At 47.6% G+C, this 19,517-nt stretch overlaps 1 protein-coding gene across 4 annotated transcripts in view; it reads left to right on the top strand.

Annotated features, from left to right (window-relative positions):
• The first annotated feature begins 473 nt into the window (after positions 1-473).
• SCARB1 (scavenger receptor class B member 1) overlaps positions 474-19,517 on the top strand; it is a 167,943-nt gene continuing 148,899 nt past the window's right edge. The window contains exons 1-3 of one of the 4 annotated variants that reach the window (XM_029619707.1): positions 646-667; positions 1,131-1,247; positions 9,570-9,642. Coding sequence is in view for 3 of the 4 variants with exons in the window: in XM_029619704.1 (XP_029475564.1) it covers positions 527-667 (141 nt within the window). In the remaining variant the exon portion in view is untranslated. Of the gene's footprint in view, positions 668-1,130; positions 1,248-9,569; positions 9,643-17,693; positions 17,973-19,517 lie in introns of those variants that run through there. The other 3 variants (XM_029619706.1, XM_029619704.1, XM_029619705.1) reach the window with 3 other exon arrangements.

The raw sequence follows: 19,517 nt of genomic DNA, 5'->3' as shown, positions 1-19,517 counted from the left end.
TCAATTGTAATCGTTTATTTTTACTGTGTTTTTTTCATGATTGGTTATAAACTGCCTAGGACACTGGATAATGCGGCATATAAATGTTTACAAATAAATAAATAAATCATCGATGCGAAAAGGTAGTTTAAAAATCAACAAATTAAATGCAGAGGTCGATGGGTTACCAACAGAGTGCATTGATTCGGCGTGTGGGGGGGGCAGAAGATACTGGCTGCTTGTTTTGCATTAACTTCGATCTGTAGTTCAGTTTCAAGTGGCCTAAACTGAACTCCTCCAGTACTCTTCACGCTTAGCTACTGGGATCTAAAACTAGCAGCAGGAGCTGCTCTCGCGCTTCTCCCTCACCCTCTAGCGGCCGTCGGGAGCAGGACAGCCCCGGCTCCGGAGCTGGGAACTACATCTCCCGGCTGCCCCCTCTCTGACCTGGGGGTGGATCTTCTCGGTTCTGTCAGAACGTAGCTTCCACACTGTCCGGGCGGTACGGGGGAGGGCGATTCCCTGACAAATAAAAAGCGGGCGAACGATGCCGAGAAGCTGCTTTTCCAGTTGTATCACAGCCCCCCCGGATCCGTTTCTGCCGGGGGTGGACGGCGGTCTCCAAGCAGCGTCTCCCGGTGCCGGGCGCCTGCTGCTACCAACTATTATCAGCGGTCAGGTAGAGAAGGTAAGAGGGGGGGTTAAAGAATGGACAAGAAACGTCTTCGGAAAGTGCAGATAAAAGGATCAGCTCAGCTCTATCTCGAGATTTCTCTCTCTCTCTCTAATACTTGGGTTCTCCTTTATTGCCATAAAGGGGACCAATGCAACCACACAGTGCTGGCACATGCTTGGGCTTTTACTTTTATTCATGGACTCCATTTAATTCCATGATCTTGTGCAAAGATAAGGCCAAGTTTCCAGGGGTTACAAAATATGGAAAAACTGACGTTCCAATAAGGGAAACAGCTTTCCTTGTATTTCGGATCCGGTGGGTAAGGGATTAAGTAAAGATTAGACGTATGACAGAGAAACGATTTTACTGATTGCAACTTCTCCCCTCCCCATCTCGCAAGTGCCTGAAATATAACAAAAAGAGAAATGGATTTTCAAGTTAAAGCAGAATATTGTGTGGTTTTCTGCCTCTCCAGCTGCAAAGAATTTCAGGTTTGGGAATGCAGCGGCTCCCAACCCTCTCCTAGAGGCTCTGGTTTTCCGGATGTCTGCGATGCATGCACAGGGGATCCGTACACAAATGTGGCGCCGCGGTAAGTTTTCAGCCTGAATGTTGTTTGTATGTCCCGGGGACCATTTTCAAAGCTATTTGCTCAGGCAAATTAACCTGTCTGAAAATCTCCCACCTCAGAGCACCTGAAGCTTCCAGGTGGGGTTCACACCCAGGGACGGATTGTGGGAAAGTAGTGGCCCGAGGGATTTTTCTCCAACTGGCCCTTGGGTACCCAATTACACACATATTATAATTTACATATATATGCACCAGTGGTGGATTGCAGGAAAATATAGGCCTGGGGGATTTTTTCAAAACCAGCCCTTTCCCTGCAGCACATGTCAACAGCTCCCAAAAGCATGCCATATTAATTCTGGAACCTGATGGAATTGAGCTAAAATATCTCCAAAATAAACATCTTGTGAGGTAAAAATATTGCTTACAACATGTATATTATACTTGTATGGAGTGCTGAAAAACCCTGCAAAAAAGTAAAAAAAAGACCCTTGGAATTGGTATTAGGTCTATTGTAATGTGCATTGGGTATGAGCTTTGCCCTCAGAAAGCCACAAGTAAAATGGATTACAATTTAAATACAATAAATCTCCATATCAAAACTGCAATAACTGCCAGCACGCAAACAGTAACAACCCTACTTATGAAAAGGCAACACTGGGATTAGTACACCAGACCCTAAAAAGCCAATACACCTACTGTTAGGAAAACAGAAAAATCCAAACTGTTACAGATCCCTACACAGAGCTTCCACACTAGAAGAATAGGTCAGCTCAGTCACAGATGCAAAATACAATCAGACCCTCACAAAAATGCAGAATAAAGTAACCATAAAGTATTATTACAAACATTCAGACAAAAATTGAACTGTTAACCGCAACAGGCCAGACCATTGTGCAGTGCAACAACGGAAAAACAGAAATATTACAATACCATAAAAAACATCAAAATCAGTAAATATAAAGGATCAATAGAAGTAAAACCATACTAATAAGAAGAATATTTCAAAACAGCTGACAAATAGAACAACATCTAATAATTGAAAACTCGTATACATTTTCCAGACCAATAAAATATTTCAAACACTATGCAATACTTAAAACTTTAAAAGGATAACAAAATCCCTGGTTGTTCATACCTGGAATCTTTTGATTTCCAGATGCCCTGAGATTGTTGTGGATTAGCAGGGGAGAGGTGAGGGGTTGTTCCTCCCAATCTCTCTCTCTCATATAAACACGCATGCTCTCACACACACACACAAACATGCTCTCAGGCACAGCAACACACACACACATATAATCTCACAGATACACACAGTCATGCATGCTCTCACACACACATGCACAAGCACATGCTCTCACAGACAGATATGCTCTTTCACCCACACATACATGCTCTCACTCATTCACTTCCTCCCCCCTCCCCAGTAGAAGTACAGCAGCAGCCTCCTCTTTCAGCCCCCATGGCAGAGGACCTCTTAATTTTTCTTGAGGCCGTGGGGGGAGAGGGAGGTATCGCTGTTGATTTTCCTCTGGCCCTTGATGCCTCTTCCTGAGATGGCCCGGGGGATGCGCTTGCGTAGAGGTGGAGGCTGAGGCGCTGTTGCTGCTGCTGCTTCTTGGACGCTGCGCGAACTTTGAGCCAATGCTGCCTCTTCCTGCACCGACCAGCGCTCTTCTTCTTCCCGCCCACGTGGACCCACCCCTTCCTCTTCCGGGCTGTGCGGACAGGAAGAAGGAGAAGTCATGCTATCGCCGCCCCCAGACTGGTGGCGCACCGGCCCTGCACGCAGGTCCTCTTCAGCAGCCCCGCAGATCGGGCTCTGCCGGGACCTTACAGTCAGGGCCGGTGCAAGGGGATTTGGCGCCCTAGGCGAGCCTTCACCCTTGCGCCGCCACCCCCCCCCCCCGGTCTCGGCCCCGACTCCTACCTCATTCTCGATCACGCCCGCTGACTGTGTGGTTTTCTGGGTCGTGAGCAGGTTCTCCACTCCTCTTTACCACCACTTGCGGCCCCATATGACTCACACCCTCCCAGTGGTGCACCAAGGGTCTCCGGCGCCCGGGGGCCAATGCATGTGTGTGCCTCTCCAGCATTCCCCCCATAATCCTTCTTGTACTAATGCTTAAGGTCACCGAAAATCAGTGGTGTCTCTAGACAGAAGAATTTGGGGGGGAGCCAAAATGACATTTTTTCATCACACCCACCTCTATAGCATGGATCCTGCTTTAAAATTGATTATAAAAAAGTCCAAAGGGTCTTCTGTGTAATTTTAAAAAGCTGGCCAGTTTCACACTATATAATTATTTGATAGCCTCATTCAACTAATTCTATATGGCTATGAGAGTGAAGTCTGGAATATATAGGAAGGGACAGAATGTCAATATAAATCCTGCACCTCCAGTTCTGTAACTCTGTGCATCCACTGAAATTCCCCCAAACAATGGAGCTTGAATGTTTCCCTTACAGCTCATCATACTAAGATATTTTCAAATTCTGGTGTCACCTCACAGTAACAGCAGCACAAACACCTTCCACTGCCAGACACATTGTGAACTAACACAAAACCCCGCAAAAAAGACACTCAAAATCTATACTGCAATCCCATCGCAACATAACAGTAATAACGCCAAGAACTCAAACAACAATAACCTTACCTGTGAATATGCAAGGGTAAATATTACACTGGGTCCTAGGATAACAATACACCACCTACTGAGGAAACAAAACAAACCCGATTGCTATAGATCCCTATGCTAGCAGAATCTCTCATCATGGTCACACTCAGAGCAGAGACAGACTCTCACCAAATACAGAATACAAAATAAAGGAGCACAAATTAGAAAAAACTGAAATGGAAACCAAGAAGCAAGACTCTGGGTATTAACAATGGAAAAACAGAACCACCATTCCTCATAAAACAAATAAAATCAAGAAACATAAAGCATCAGTTATAATAGTAAAACCATACTAATAAAAGAATACTTTAAAACTACTGATAAATAGAATTTCTATTAATTAAAATCATATACATTTTTACAATTTCCCAAACACCAATAAAATATTTCAAAACAGCACATATATCAAATAACACACAACCAATTAAAACTAATAAGGATTTTAAAAAGCCCCTGCTGTCCATACATGGGAGCTCTTGATTTCCAGTCACCCTGATATTGTCGAGGATTAGGAGGTTATCCTCTCTCTCTCTCACACATACACTGTCACATACATACATATTCATGCTCTTATATGCAGCCATAACCTGTCGCTCTCACAGACACTGACACACTCTCAGGCTGTAAGACATTCCTCCCCCCCCCCCCCCCCCACACACACTCTCTCTCTTACTCCCCTGGATTTTCTCATACACACTCATGCTCTCACTCTCACTGGCTCTCTCACATATACACACACAGGCAAGCTCCCAGTCATTCTCACACTGAACCCCAGGCAGGCTCCCATTCATTTTCCCACCACTCCTTCCCCATCCCCCAGGCATGCACACATTCATTCTCACACACACAGACCCCCAGGCAGGCACCAATTTAGTCACACACACACACATACACATCACACACAGGCAGGCACCTATTCTCACACATACAAAGCCCAGGAAGATACCCATTCATTCTCATACACAGACATACCCTCAGGCAGGCACCCATGCATTCACACACATACACCCCCAGGCAGACTCCCATTCATACACATGCACGCACTAAAGGCAGAGACCCCCTCTCTTTCTTTTGCCAGCAACCTCAGAGCCTCTCTCATTCCTCTGCTGCCACTGTCACTGCTGCTGTGTGGCTATTGGGGAGGTGCTGATTGCTGCTATTGGCACTGAAGCCCATTCTGCTGCCTCCCCTGTGCAGGCCCCGTGGGCTTCCAGTTCCTCCATGCTGATCTCATACATTGTGAGATCCGCATAGAGAAAGTGCTACACTTGCACATTCCCAAAGATTACATGTGCCAATCCGTGTAAAGTAATCTATTTTTTTTTTTTAACTTTGCTGTCTGATCTTAGTTTTCTAATTGGTTGGTCACAGGCTTTTTTTTCCCACCTTCCCTTTCTTATTTTTTTTCCAATTCCTTTTATATTGTCTTTTTTTCTATTTCTCTTCTCTCCATCTGTCTTCTTCCCTCAAACACACAGTCAGGTTCTCATTCTCTCTCTCTCACACACACACACACAGGCTCATGCTCTCTCTCATACAATCATTCATACACAGTCTCTCTTGCACATACTGTCTGACTCTCACACACACAGGCTCTCTCTCACTCCCACATGCTATCTTGCGCAAACACAGGCTCTCACTGTCACATGCTCTCTCTCTCATACAATCATTAATACACACAGTCTCTCACTAGCACATGCTGTCTCTGCAAACATTCAGGTTTTCACTCCCACACACAGTCTCTCAACTCATCTCATACACGCACACAGTCACACTCTACAGACCCTCAGCCTCTCTCTCACTTTTGGGCCTCCTCTTCGCGGGTCGCCGCAGGATGGGCTCTGCAGTGGCCCTGATCTTCTCGGGCCGCACTGCTCCTCTTCTGCATGCTGCTGATGCTCCTCCTCCTTCCTGCCCGTGCGGCTCCGGCAACATTTTTCTTCCGGGGCCGCGCGGGCAGGAAGGAGGAGGAGCACCTGCATGTTTAGACGTGACTGTTTTCTTCAGGCCGTGGTGTCGTGAGCTCCACCATGGCCCTGCCGATCTTCTTGCTGTATGTATCCGGCACACAGCACAGCAGTAGTTAACCGCTCAGCTGCCAGTGGGATGAGGTCCATCAGCGGCTCAGCGCCCTAGGCAATGGCCTAGTGCTTCCACCGGCCCTGCTTACAGTTCTTTCTCCTGGCCCCGGAATGACTTTCTTCTGGCCGCGGCAGAATGGGCTCTGCCGTGACCTTACAGTCCTTTCTCCTGGCCTCGGAATGGCTTTCTTCTGGCCGCGGCAGGATGGGCTCTGCCGCGGCTTTGCAGGTTCTCTCCCGGCCTGCATGGCTTTCTTCTGCCACGGCAAGATGGGCTCTGCCGCGGCCTTGCAGGCCATTCTCCCGGCTCCACAAGTTTCTCTTCGGGCCACAGAAGCCCCACTTCACTTTGGCTGGAAACTTTATAATACAAAAAAAAAATAAATCACGTGACAGGAGTGACCAGCCCACTGGAGGAAGCCTGATCCCCCGATAGGTCAATTCGCCCCTGTTCACACCGCAGGCGCTTCTAGCTGTGTGCCGGGGGAATAAGGTACCCATACAGAGTGGCATTTTCAGATCTAGGTGTGTACTCAGCAGAAAAAGCAGGGGCAGAGTTTCTGGGGGCTCCTGTGTCTGTGCACCTCCATAAGAACATTTTCAAAAGAAAAATAATCTGCATAGCTTTGTTTGAGAATTGGCTACTACCAACAGACTCTGCACCAAGGCGCTACTGGAAATTGCTCCCCGTAGGCCTGATTTTCAAAAGCATTTACACGATTAGAACATAAGAATATAAGAAATTGCCATGCTGGGTCAGACCAAGGGTCCATCAAGCCCAGCATCCTGTTTACAACAGAGGCCAAACCAGGCCACAAGAACCTGGCAATTACACAAACACCAAGAAGATCCCATGCTAATGATGCAATTAATAGCAGTGGCTATTCCCTAAGTAAACTTGATTAATAGCCGTTAATGGACTTCTCCTCCAAGAACTTATCGAAACCTGGGTTTTGCATGTGTATGTACTTTAGGCATATAAGGGGCTTTTGAAACTTGCTACAATATATGCCATCGAATTGCCCATAGGATTTACCCGCATTAAGTGCACTTACGTGGGCAAATGGTTTTTGAAGATTATAGGCTGATATAGTACAGTGCGCTCCAGCGGAACGCACTGTTAACCCACGTTTGGACGCGCGTTTTCAACGAGCTAGCTTTACCCCTTATTCAGTAAGGGGTAATAGCTGTGTCGAAAATGCGCGTCCAACCCCCCCCCCCCCCAAAACTAATAGCGCCCGCAACATGCAAATGCATGTTGATGGCCCTATTTAGTTATTTCCGCGCGATTCAGTAAGTAAAATGTGAGGCCAAGAAGCACATTTTATTTTCAGAAATTTGCTGGCATTAATTTCTGCCAGCACCGGGGAAGTGTACAGAAAAGCAGAAAAAAACTGCTTTTCTGTACATGCTCAGACTTATTATCATGGCGATATTAAGTCGGAAGTCTGAAAAGTTAAAAATAATAAAAAAATAAATAAATTTTAAATCAGCTCGCAGTTTGAAAACCAGATGTTCAATTATGCCAGCATCCAGTTTCCGAACCCGTGGCTGTCAGCGGGTTTGAGAACCGATGCCGGCAAAATTGAGCGTTGGCTGTCAAACTTGCTGACAGCCGCCACTCCTGTCAAAAAAGAGGTGCTAGGGACGCGCTAGTGTCCCTAGCACCTCTTTTTACCGGGGGCCCTCATTTGCATGCGGGGCCAATACTAAATTGCGCACAGGAGAGTGGCCTTTGCAAGTGCTCGCCCGCTCTCCCGCAACTTTTACTGTATCAGCCTAATAGTATGTTACATTTACATGTGTAACTCCTTTGAAAATCACCTCCTCTGTGTTTACCACCAATCAGATGGTATTATTTTTCAGATTAAAATATTCTGTAAACAGATAGATAATGCTTAGTTCAAGGTGTGAAATAAGTCTAAAAGGCTGATGTGAAAGCTCTGTGTTAGAGCTGGGAGTTAGCAATTTGTTAAATCTGATATAGAGTGGGTGGATCCCTGGGCTGGTGGCAGATGACCACGCCCCCGGGAGGATATCCTGAGAGGGACCACTGGCTAGGCTTGAGTATGGAGACAGACACACATTAGTTCTTTTATTAAACAGGTTTTTGAAACCACCAGAGGTGGCAGTAGTGAGCTGATATGCCCGGCAGGGCTGTATTCCCTCAGGCACTGGAACCGTGATCCCAGGATGGCTGAGCTGTTGAGAAACTGTAGAAAGTGAGTAGACAGAGTAGACAAGGTTCATGAACAGAACTAGATGACAAACTCACATAAGGTCTCAAGGAAGCTCAGGAGCTGGAAAGGTTTAGGCCCTCGAGGAGAGAGTACTTTGTTCCAGGGAAAGCTCTGAGAAAGCGATGGTAACTCACAATTGTTTGTAGTAGCAATAGCTTCCAGGCAGTAGAGAATCTTCAGAGTGTCCAGGAACATGGGCCCTCGAGGAGCGAGTACCGGTTCCTATCTGTAATCTGAAAGTAAAGAAAAGAGCGAGGCCCCCGAGGAGCGGGACCTCTGGTAAGTCCGAGGAGGCAGAGTAGCTTGGAGGAAACGTAGCCGATTCCATATCCGAATCCTCTCCTTGCTAACTTGATTAGATAGTGAATTAGAGACCTTTAAATATTGGAAGCGGATGACGTCATCTCAGGGGGATGCCCCTGAGGTTCGCGCCCTTGCTGGTACTTCAATCTGAGCACGCGCGCCCTAGGTCATCAGGCAAGGTGGCGGATCTGCAACGTCGAGCCGGTCCGGGGACGCCGGAGGGAGACGGCATGGAGACGCTGCGGCAGCCAGCCGTCCATCAGACCCGGAGGGAGTTGCCACAGAGATAAGGAAGGCGGAGTGCGGGCGTCAAGCAGCGACGGATGCAACAAAGGCATCCTCTCACTTTCTGTAATTATGTGAAAGTGTAGTGCATTTGTCCAGGAAGTGCTGCCTCTGACATCCTGAGCTTTCTCTCCTGTGTAGCGTGTTCAAAATTTCCCTACCCATTAATGGGTTGCAACCTGCACAGTAGAATAGCATAGATTTAACACCTTTTACTGGTTCAAATGAACCCATTTGGAAGGCTAAATCTTTACACCTGTCAGACTGGATCTACCAGCTCCCCATTCCTCTAACAGAAATTGGTTGGGTACTTGTAACTTGAATTAGCCTCTGTTGGAGACAGGATACTGGCCTTGATGGATGCTTAGTCTGACCCATTATGGCATGTTCTTAAGTCAGACGGGTTCTCTGCTGTTACAGGAATGAAGTTGCAAATGGGACACAATCCACCTATTAGGCAGTTGCTGTTTTTGTTTTCTTTTCTCCCCATGAAGTTAGGTGTAGGATTTTGTTTTTAAAGATTTTTGTTTTTCCATCTGGTATGCAGGTTGGATGTCTTAATTAGTGCATAGATTTATGACTAAAATCCAAGCAAATTATACCAGTATGCCAAGGGGTGATGTCTGATATATCCAAGGTCCTTAGCTTCTAATTTGGATTTGATTTCTCCAAGACTTTGTAAGGACCATGGTAGATGTAGCACTTTTCCTGGCAAATCTATCTAAAATATGTTCTGCTTTACATTTTTTTTTTTTTTTAGACAATCCATATTTATACAGACTTATGACAAGACCTTCAAACTGGAAGTTAAATTCAGTGACACATTTGAGGAGGTAAAGGACCAGATTGGATAGAATGCCTGATTGGTCTTCAATCACCAGAGTTTGATTTTGTTGGCAGCGGCTGAAGGATGGTCACACCTTATCTTACTACATTATCCAGAGAGTTCCACCTTGCATTTGTGCTGTCCACAACTGAGGGGGTAACTGCAGTGCTGGCATTTAAATTTAAGATTTCTTTGTATTATTTTCAATAAAGTTAGTGCAGTTCCAGAATCTTTGCCTATTTCACAAAGTGCTAAATAGTTTTGGTTAATTTAGATTCCACTTTTCGGCACTTCAAAGTGTACATCAAAGTGGATTACATTCGGGTATTATAGGTATTTCCCTATCCCGCAGGAGATAAAAACTTTGTACCTGAAGCAATGGAGAGTAAAGTGGCTTGCCCAAGGTCACAAGGAGTGACAGCGGGATTTGAGCCCTGAATCATCTAACCACTAGGTTATTCCTACACTCATTATATAAACCATATAAGATGTGGCTTACCATTACTTTAGTTGTAACGATTGATATGTAAAATCAGAGGTATGTTAACAGTGAGAAGGAATGACACTTACAGCATGACAATCTGTTTTGGTGTAATTTAAGGAGTTGGGTTAGAGGGAAGGAGGTGCCTGATGATTAGCTGCTAATTGATTTAACATGCCATAGCATTGTTTTCCATACACCAAGAGAGAGTTGCTGCATCCTTTTATGTAAAGGCAGATGCTATGTTCTACCCAGAACAGCCTTCAGTCTTTTGAAACCATGGAAAGAACCATTGGGCCTGTCATGCAGTGCCTTAGATTCTTCTGTCCATTCTCTTCTTGCTTGTTGAACAAGATATTGGAATTGTATCGATGATGGAACTTACAATTGTCATATTAACAGGTGATCATGGATAAGGTCTGGGGAGCGTGCAGTTCTTTTTTTTTTTTAAATTGCAATTTCATGAGATTTAACACAACATTAAATAAACAAAATAATGGAAAATAACATAGTCAGTAATAGGAAAGGGGCGGGGGGGAATGATCCAAGGTTTACAAAGAGGAAGTAAACAGGAAAAAGTGAAAAAGAAAAATTAATCTAAAAGGAATCTCAACTGAGCTGGCTCAAAGTAAATGTTATTTATTTTACATTATCCATGCAACTGTATTCTTACAGTGAACTGGGCCCCTAAATCCAAGGCTTCTGCCGCATCAATAGACATTTTCTCCTACGATCTTGAGATTTGGTTATGTCTGGGTATAATCCATATTTTCTGTTCATAGAATAACATTCCTATTCTGAAGAAAAAGCCTCAATACTAAATCAAGGTCTTGAGGAAAACCAAAATTCACAAATGTATCTCTATACTCTAGTTGGGCTCCTCCTGACTCTTCCAGTAGAGCAGATAAATCGGTACCAATGTGAATATTGGGGATTAGTGGCAGTTGTACCATCTCTCTTCTCAGTAGGCACCAACTATATCTTTGCAGTAGGTGGAAGTGTTGTAGATGAAACCTGTGCGGGAATACTACAAAAACGAATATGATGAAGATGTATAAGCAGTGGTGGAGTTGTCAGTCAGGACTCTTACCGCCTTGCCGCGGATTAGGGGAAGGAACTCCTGAAGAGTCAGGCGTACCGTCAAGGTTTCCAGTCGATTGATGTGCCAGCGAGACTGAGCCGGCGACCAGGTTCCCTGGGTGGACAGAAGCAACTTCAACTCCAGAAGCCACTGGTCAAGAGGCAAAAGTCTCATGAGGTCCAGGTTCAAGCAGACAGAATCAGGGGACTGGACTCCTCCATTCTTTTGGAGACATTACCATCCTCCAAAACTAGAAAGTCGGCCCTTTCAGGAAAGAGTGAAGATATAATTCCGCCTCTGCCAAAGAAACATTCTCCTCCCAACCCTAAATTGGGTAGTGAGGCCTCACAGGCCATGTACCACATTTCAGACATTCTACAGACCTTCTTTGCCTCTTTCCCACCCTGCTAGGCTATCTTCTACTGCCTTGCAAGATAATTTGTTACATTCATTCCCTTCTCCCCCCTTAAAATGTGGAGGTAGAGGAAGACTATTGCCAAGGCATAAGTCCAGGACCTTCGGAACCTGATAAAGACTTGGTGGGGAGTCATCACTAGTACCTTCCTCACCTCCAGCAGACTTATTATATTCAAAGTTCATTGAATAGGTGGGCTCCTTCTTAAAAATAAAGATGAAAAAGTTGCCAGGTCCAAAGTCTGAGGTTCATGCATTCCTCAAGATCTTTGACATCCCGGAGGAGCCAACGGCACTTCCATCTCATGGAGTCCTAGATGGCCTAATGGACAAATCATGGGAATCTCCTTTCTCGGGTCCTCCCATTGCAGGGAAGTCTGATTTGAAATACAGGATGCACAAATCTTCACACTATGGATTGGTACAGCTACTTTACGCATCAGTAGTGATCGAGTCAGCCATGAAAAAAGCAAAGAAGACATGCCTTCATTCGAATACAGCACCGGGAAAAGACAACAAATACCTAGATGACTTTGGTAAGAAAGTTTTTCAAGCAGCAATGCTGAATTCTTGCGGAGATCTCTACACAAAAACAGTTTGACATCTAGTTTACAAAGATCACCTCCAGCGGTACCTGTAATCTCCTCTGGGGAGAACGCTGGAAGCTCCACCGACTGGTTGACATGGAAGGTGGAGACAACCTTCGGCAAGAAAGAAGGTACTTTCTTGAGAGAAACACCAGAATCGGAGAAATGCAAAAAAAGGTTCCCGACAGGACAATGCTTGGATCTCGGAAACCCACCGAGCGGAGGAGATAGAAACCAGAAAGACTGTTTTGAGTGTGAGGTCCTTTACTGTAGCCCGAGGGAGAGGTTCGAACAGGGCAGCACAGAGGGCCTGGAGGACCAGATTAAGACTCCACGACGGGCAAGTAATGTGAGCAGGCGGACGCAGGTGCTGGACTCCCTTCAGGAACCGAACCACGTCCAGTTGGCCCGCTAGGGGATGATCCTCGACCCATCCAAGGAGAGAGCCAAGAGTGGAAACTTGCACACGCAAGGAACTGAAGGAAAGGCCCTTGGAGAGACCCTTCTGTAGAAAAGAAAGAACCAACGAGACCGGGGCGGAGCATGCTGCAACACCCGACTCCTCACAAACAGTCTCAAAGACCTTCCAAAGGCACACGTACGCTAAAGAAGTCGACTGCTTCCGACTCGCAGCAAAGTGGAGATAACCTCCTCCTTATAGCCCTTACTCCTTAGGCGTCTCCGTTCAAAAGCCAGGCTGCTAGACAAAAGCGATCGGCCTGGTCGAAAAATACAGGCCCCTGCTGAAGTAGACTAGGAAGAAGGCCTAGCCGAAGGGGTCCGTCCATCGCCAGGTTGACTAGATCCGCGAACCATGGTCTGTGAGGCCATTCGGGTGTTACCAGAACCACAGGCCCTCAGTGTAGTTCTATTCTCCTGAGAACTTTTCCCACCAGGGGCCACAGAGGGAACACATACAGAAAGACGTCCGTGAGCCAAGGGAGAGCCAGAGCATCCACACCCTCCGAGCCGTGCTCCCTCCAGCGACTGAAGAACCGATTGGCCTTGGTATTGCGCAAGGTCGCCATGAGGTCCAGGTGAGGGGGATCCCACCTGTCGACGATCCGATCAATGGCTTCTTCTGAGAGTTCCCACTCTCCCCAATCAAGCGATTGACGACTGAGAAAATCGGCCTGAACATTCTCCTTGCCCGGGATGTGGGAGGCTGCCAGGCAATCCAGATGTCGTTCCGCCCAATCGAAGAGACGGCTGGCTTCTAGGGCCACCAGGCGACTGCGAGTGCCGCCCTGACGGTTTATGTAAGCCACGGTGGTGGAGTTGTCGGAAAGAACCCTCACCGCTTTGCCGCGTATTAAGGGCAGAAACTCCTACAGAGCCAGACACACCGCCCGGGCCTCCAACCGATTGATGTGCCAGCAAGTCTGAACTGGGACCAGATTCCCTGAGTGGACTGGGACAGGCAGACCGCACCCCAGCCCGAGGAGACTGGCGTCCGTGGTTACTATCATCCACTATGGGGATTGGAGGGGCATTCCCTGGAGAAGATGAGGAAGCGAGAGCCACCACTGCAAGGTGGTGATGGTAGAGTCCAAAAGAGGGAGGATTATGTGAAACCATTCAGACACTGGCTGCCAATGGGATAGTAAAGCTTTCTGTAATGGTTGCATATGAGCAAAAGCCCAGGGAACTAGGTCGATTGTGGAAGACATGGAACCTAAGACCTGCAGGTAGTCCCAGGCCGTTGGGAGAGGCAGCGAGAGCAGGTGAGGGCCCGCACACAAGGTAAGAATACCTTGCCTACTTGAGTGTCAAAGTAGGCTCCCAGGAACTCTAACAGCTGGGAGGGCTGAAGCTTGCTCTTGGAAAAATTCACTATCCAACCAAGAGAAGCAAGGAGAATTAATACCCGATCCACCGCCTGTCTGCAAAGATCCTCCGACTTGGCCCTTACAAGCCAGTCGCCAGATCGGGGTGGACTTCCCGGTGAAGGGCCGCTGCCACCACCACCAATACCTTGGTGAAGGTGCGTGGTGCGGTTGCGAGGTCGAAAGGCAGCGCCTGAAACTGGAAATCCCGGTTAAGGATGGGGAAGCGAAGATACTTCTGGTAATTGCGGTGAATCGGAATATGGAAGTATGCCTCTGCCAAATCGAGCGAGGCGAGGAACTCTCCGGACTGAACCGCCGCGATGACTGCTCGCCAGGTTTCCATGCGAAAATGTGGGATCTTGAGGGCCCGGTTGACCGTCTTGAGGTCCAAGATCAGCCGAGAAGCCCCGTCCTTCTTGGGAACCACAAAGTAAATAGAATACTGGCCTGCGCCGAGCTCCTCTTTCGGAACCGGGATAACTGCGCCCAGACTCAGTAGTCTGATGAGGGTTTGCTCTACCATGTCCTGCTTGAGACGACCGCAAGGGGAGAAAACGAAGAGATCCAGTAGGTTGTGAACAAGTTTGAAAGCATAACCATCTTGCACAATGTTGAGGACCCACTGGTCCGACGTAATTTTGACCCGCTCCTCGAAGAACATGGAGAGGCGACTGACCAGAAAGGGGACTGAGGAATGGGTCAACTGAACTTCATTGTGTGGCAGGCTTTGGGGTGGGGTGCTGAGACTGGCCCTCGTGAAAGGAGCGACACCCACGAAAGGGCTGAGACCAAGAAGAATAGCCCCTAGAAGAGCCACTTTGTCTGTGGGCCGTATATCTCCTCTGTCCCCGGAAGCGAGGACGGGAGGGCGTAAAGGATCGAGATTGTTTCGGACGATCCTCTGGAAGCTTATGAACCTTATTTTCTCCCAAGGAGTCAATTTTCTCAAGGTCCTCTCCAAAAAGCAACTTACATTTGAAAGGCAACGTGCCTAGCCGTGCCATGGAGGACGGGTCAGCCAACCAATTGCTCAGCCAGAGGAGCAGTCTACCGCCGAGACCATCGCCTTCGCCTGGACGCGGAGTAGGTCGTAAAGTGCATCAGCCCCATATGCGATGACGGCTTCCAGCCGTTCAGCCTCCTCTGCCTCTGCAGACTGAGGTCCTGGGTGCCGAGTAATTGTTGAACCTACCTGAGACCTGCTCGCTGCATGAGACTGCTGCAGATAGTCGCTTGGACCCCCAGGGCCAGGACTTCAAATATACGTTTCATATGGGCCTCGAGCTTATGGTCCTGTCCGTCCTTCAGAGCTGTCTATCCCACCACAGGGATAGTGGTGTGCTTGGTGACCACCGAGACCGAGGAGTCCATGGTGGGGATCTTCAACATGTCTAAGCATTCCTTTGGGAGGGAGTATAGCTTATCCATAGCCTGCCCCACCCAGAGTCCCGCTTCTGGAGCCTCCCATTCACGCAAGAGCAGCAACTTGTGCATAGGATGAAGGGGAAAAGTGCTTGCCGGAGCCCTGAGTCCCTCCAGGACCGGGTCAAAATTCTTGGGCAAGGAGGCTGTAAGGGTATCCGCAGGGGGCCCCTCCAGCCCCAATTCCTGGAGAACAAAGGGGATGAGGGGCTCCAACTCCTCACGCTGAAACATGCGGAGAACTCCAGGATCGTCTCCCTCCAGGGGCGGGAGGGTGCTCGCTAAATCTGACGTGGGATCGGGATCCGGAATAACTGGGGTCAGGGATGGGGGCCACCCCCAGAACCACCCGCACCTGAACAGACCCCGGGGGTTCTGCGGCAGGGCAAACAGGTAACGGCGTGGGGCGTGGAATTTTCAGCAGGGGGGGGCCTGTGGAAGGGTCCTCCTCCTCCTCCTCCTGCAAGCTAGTCAAATAGGATTTATGGAGGAGGAGGAACAAATTCTGAGGAAAAACGAGCTTTGGGTTTCCTGAGGGGGGGGGGGGGGTCCAGGGACCACATCGTGGGGGGAAAATCGCGAAATTCTAGCTTCCCGGCCCCAGACAGCTCCGAATTGGGAGCTGCAGAAAAACCCAAACTGACAACCGTTCCCGGGCTTTGCCACGCACTGGGGGTTCCGTCCCCAGGCCAAATTTGCCTGCCCTGCGAGGATGAGCCTTCCTCACCCGGCAAGCAGGCTGAGCACAGCCCCTCACGTGATAGGCACAACGAGGGCTCCCCACAAGCAAGGCAGGCTGCTGGCCACAGCATCCGCTGTGAAGAGGAGCTGCACACTGAAGAAAAAAAAGTTAAAAATAGAAATGATTGGCAGCCCTGCCGGCAGGAGCGTGAAGCCTGCACGCTTCTGTCTGGCTGGCTACCGGTTCAAATCCCAGGGAGGTTTTAAGTATTCTTATTTATTTTTTATTTTTTTTAAACCCAAAACTGAGCACAACGATGGAGGACTATGCTCCTTAGGCAGCCGGGGGGGGAGACCGACTGGACCACCAGCCTCGGTCCCCACACCTGGAAGCAATCACAGACTCAGGCTTATGCACAGCACAAGGGGCGAAGCCCCCCTGAGTCCGGCAAGAGTCAAGAGATGGGACCATCTCCTGCACAGACTAAAAATTTAAACTTTTTCTTTTTAATCCCTAAGGAATAAGTACTTGCTTGATCCCAGAAGAAAAAAGAATGCTGACTAGCCTAAATCAGGAGACCCAAGGGTAAGCTGATCCACCTGCTGGAGACAGACAAATACTGAAGGGTTGCAGGGTAGGCTCTGTCCTCATATAGGATACCCTTTCAGTTTTGGTCTGTCTCCACCTGCTGGAAAGGAGGCTCAACCCACGGTCTGGACTGATGTGGGTACTACAGGGAACTTAAACATTACTATTCCTCATAAAGAAATGTAAAACCATACCAACAAAGAATACATATTTTAGAACAGGTGACTCATAAAAATTTGTTTTAAATTTCCAAACAGCAACCACATCAAATAATCCCCCATAATTAAAACTAATAATGATAAAAAATATTATCCATACGTGGGAACTTGGTTTCTGTTGTGGATTTATGAGCGAGGGTGGGGATGCACACATTTTATATTCACATTTTCGAACAGATGTACACACATGCTCCCTCCATCTCTCACATATTCCCCCTCTCTTATTTGCCGTTTTTCTTTTTGACGTGGGACCTAGGAACGCCCTCTTGTTACGACATCAAATGGCGCCGCCGCCGCACCCGCGCGGAACTCTCCCTGCCAGGTACGTCAACACCCCGCGCCGCCCTCATACTGCCTAACGGTAGAATCGCCCTTGCTAAAACGCATTGGAGTTTGCAACAAAATTCCCCCACAAAGCTAAAGCGCTTTGCTATGAACTGTTCAGCAAAGGTGCAGCTTTTTTTTTCTTCCAAGTTTTGATTCCACGTGAAAAACTGTCCTAGATGTGCACCGACTCTGCTCTCCGTGTTCAGTGCTGGGCCTTTGGGGAATTGATTCCCTCCCCTCACTCTGAAGAAGCCTGCACCGCCCCCCCGTAATAGGAGCGACTCTCGCGCACTTCTCCCTCTAGCGGCCGCCCGGAGCAGGCTAGCTCCAGCTCCGGAGCGAGAAACTACATCTCCCGGCTGCCCACACTCCGGGATGGGGAGGGGGGATTTTCTGCTCCCGGGGAGAGCGGCGCTTCCTTACTGCCCGGGCGGTGCAGTGAGGGGGGGGGGCGGATCCTGCCAAATAAAAGCGGACGAGTGATGCCGAGAGGCTGCTTGGAGGACGGGGCGCCTGCTGGCTGCTTTTCTTGTTGGATCGCAGCCCCCCCGAGCCTTCCTCCTATCCGTCTTCGCCGGGTGTCCCATGGCGGTGTCAAAGCAGAGCAGGGCCACTATCATTCTGGTGGGATTCGGGCTGATACTGGCCGCCTTCGGAACCCTCCTGGTCTTCTTGTTACCAAAGATTATCAACGATCAGGTAGAGAAGGTAAGAGGAGCTCGGCTCCCGAATCTGCTCAAGAAATGTCTTGTTAGTCCAATAAAAAGTGATCAACGTTTTATTTATTTTTTCTAAGTTTTATAAATTTAATTTGTGTTTTATAAATTTAACTTGTGTTACTCTTTATTTCCGTGAATTGAACTGGACTAGCAAACAGGCTACTCGAAGCCGGAGTGCTGGCATGTGCCTGGGCTGCTTCTTTTATTGATGGATTCAATTTAATTCCTTAATATTGTGCAAACATTATGCCAAGTTTCCTGGGTGACCGTGAAGTTACTCTTATTGTCACTGTCTTTAAAAAGAAAAAAAAATAACTACTTTACTTTTAAACCTCTGTAAAACTTATGTCAATAAGCAGATCTGAGCTTTCCTTTCATTTCGGATCAGCTGGGTAAGGGATTCTATAAAGTAAAGAATCTCCCTTATCCTTCGTGATGTCAAAGGACTGCTTCTACAGATTTTTTTTTTCCCCTGCCCTCTCGAGTGCCTGAAATACAACAAAATAAAAAAAAATGGATTTTCAAGTTAAAGCAGAATGCTGGGCTGGTTTCTGCCTCTCCAGCTGCAGAGAATACCTGGTCTGGGAGTGCAGCGGCTCTCCGTCCCCTTGGAGGCTAAGGACCGCTCTGGTTTTCCGGGTGTCCACGAAGAATGTGCTGAGGATCCATACACAAAGCTGGCACCCACAGTAGTTTTTCAGACTGAATCTTGTTTGAATGTTCTAGGGACCATTTTCAAAGCAATTTGCTCAGGTCTGTCAGAAAATCTCCCACCTCAAAGCACCTGAAGAGTTCACATTGGGTTCATACTGCCGGCACTTCTAGTTGCGTTCCCATGTTTAGGTTGGGGGGAGTAAAGTGCCCAGGCAGAGTGGCATGTTCAGATTTGTGCATGTGCTTAGCAGAAACAAACAGGGCAGAGTCTCTGGGGGCTCTTGTCTATGCACCCCTTTAAGTGAATTTTCAAAAGAAAAATAATCTGCATAGCTTTATTTAAGAATTATCTACTAAGTCCATGAATAACATAAGAACATAGGATACCCATGGATGCTGCACCTAAACACTACTGGAGACTACCCCCACTGTGCTTGCTTACCCTCCCTGTCAGCTGCATTTATATTTTACATTAAAATATCCTGCAAATAGGTAGAATAGGTAAAATTTAGTTCAAGATATGAAATAAAAACGTTTAAAAGGTGTCCTCTCCTGCTGGAATTATGTGGAAGAATTGCATTTTGCATCCTTGGCTTCCCTCTTGTGTAGCACATACAAAATAATTTTCCCATCCATTAATGGGTTGCAAAGTGCTCCAGAGAGCAGTGGGCATTAATGTCTGTCATTGTGTCCAAAATGAACCCAATTGTAAGGCAAACCCTTCCCTTTCCAAGCCTTTTCACCTGTCGGATTGGAATCTATGGGCTTCCCCACTCCTCTATTAGCAGGTGAGACCGGTTTTCTGCTGTAACTGTAGGAATGAGGTTGCAGACACAATCTACTCATTAGGCATTTTCTCCTTTCCCTAAAAATAAATTAC

The sequence above is a fragment of the Rhinatrema bivittatum genome, chromosome 11 (assembly GCF_901001135.1).
Source record: "Rhinatrema bivittatum chromosome 11, aRhiBiv1.1, whole genome shotgun sequence".
NCBI classification, from domain to species: Eukaryota; Metazoa; Chordata; class Amphibia; order Gymnophiona; family Rhinatrematidae; genus Rhinatrema; species Rhinatrema bivittatum.
The sequence above is the reverse complement of the archived record's forward strand: the minus strand, read 5'-3'. Positions and strand labels throughout refer to the sequence as shown.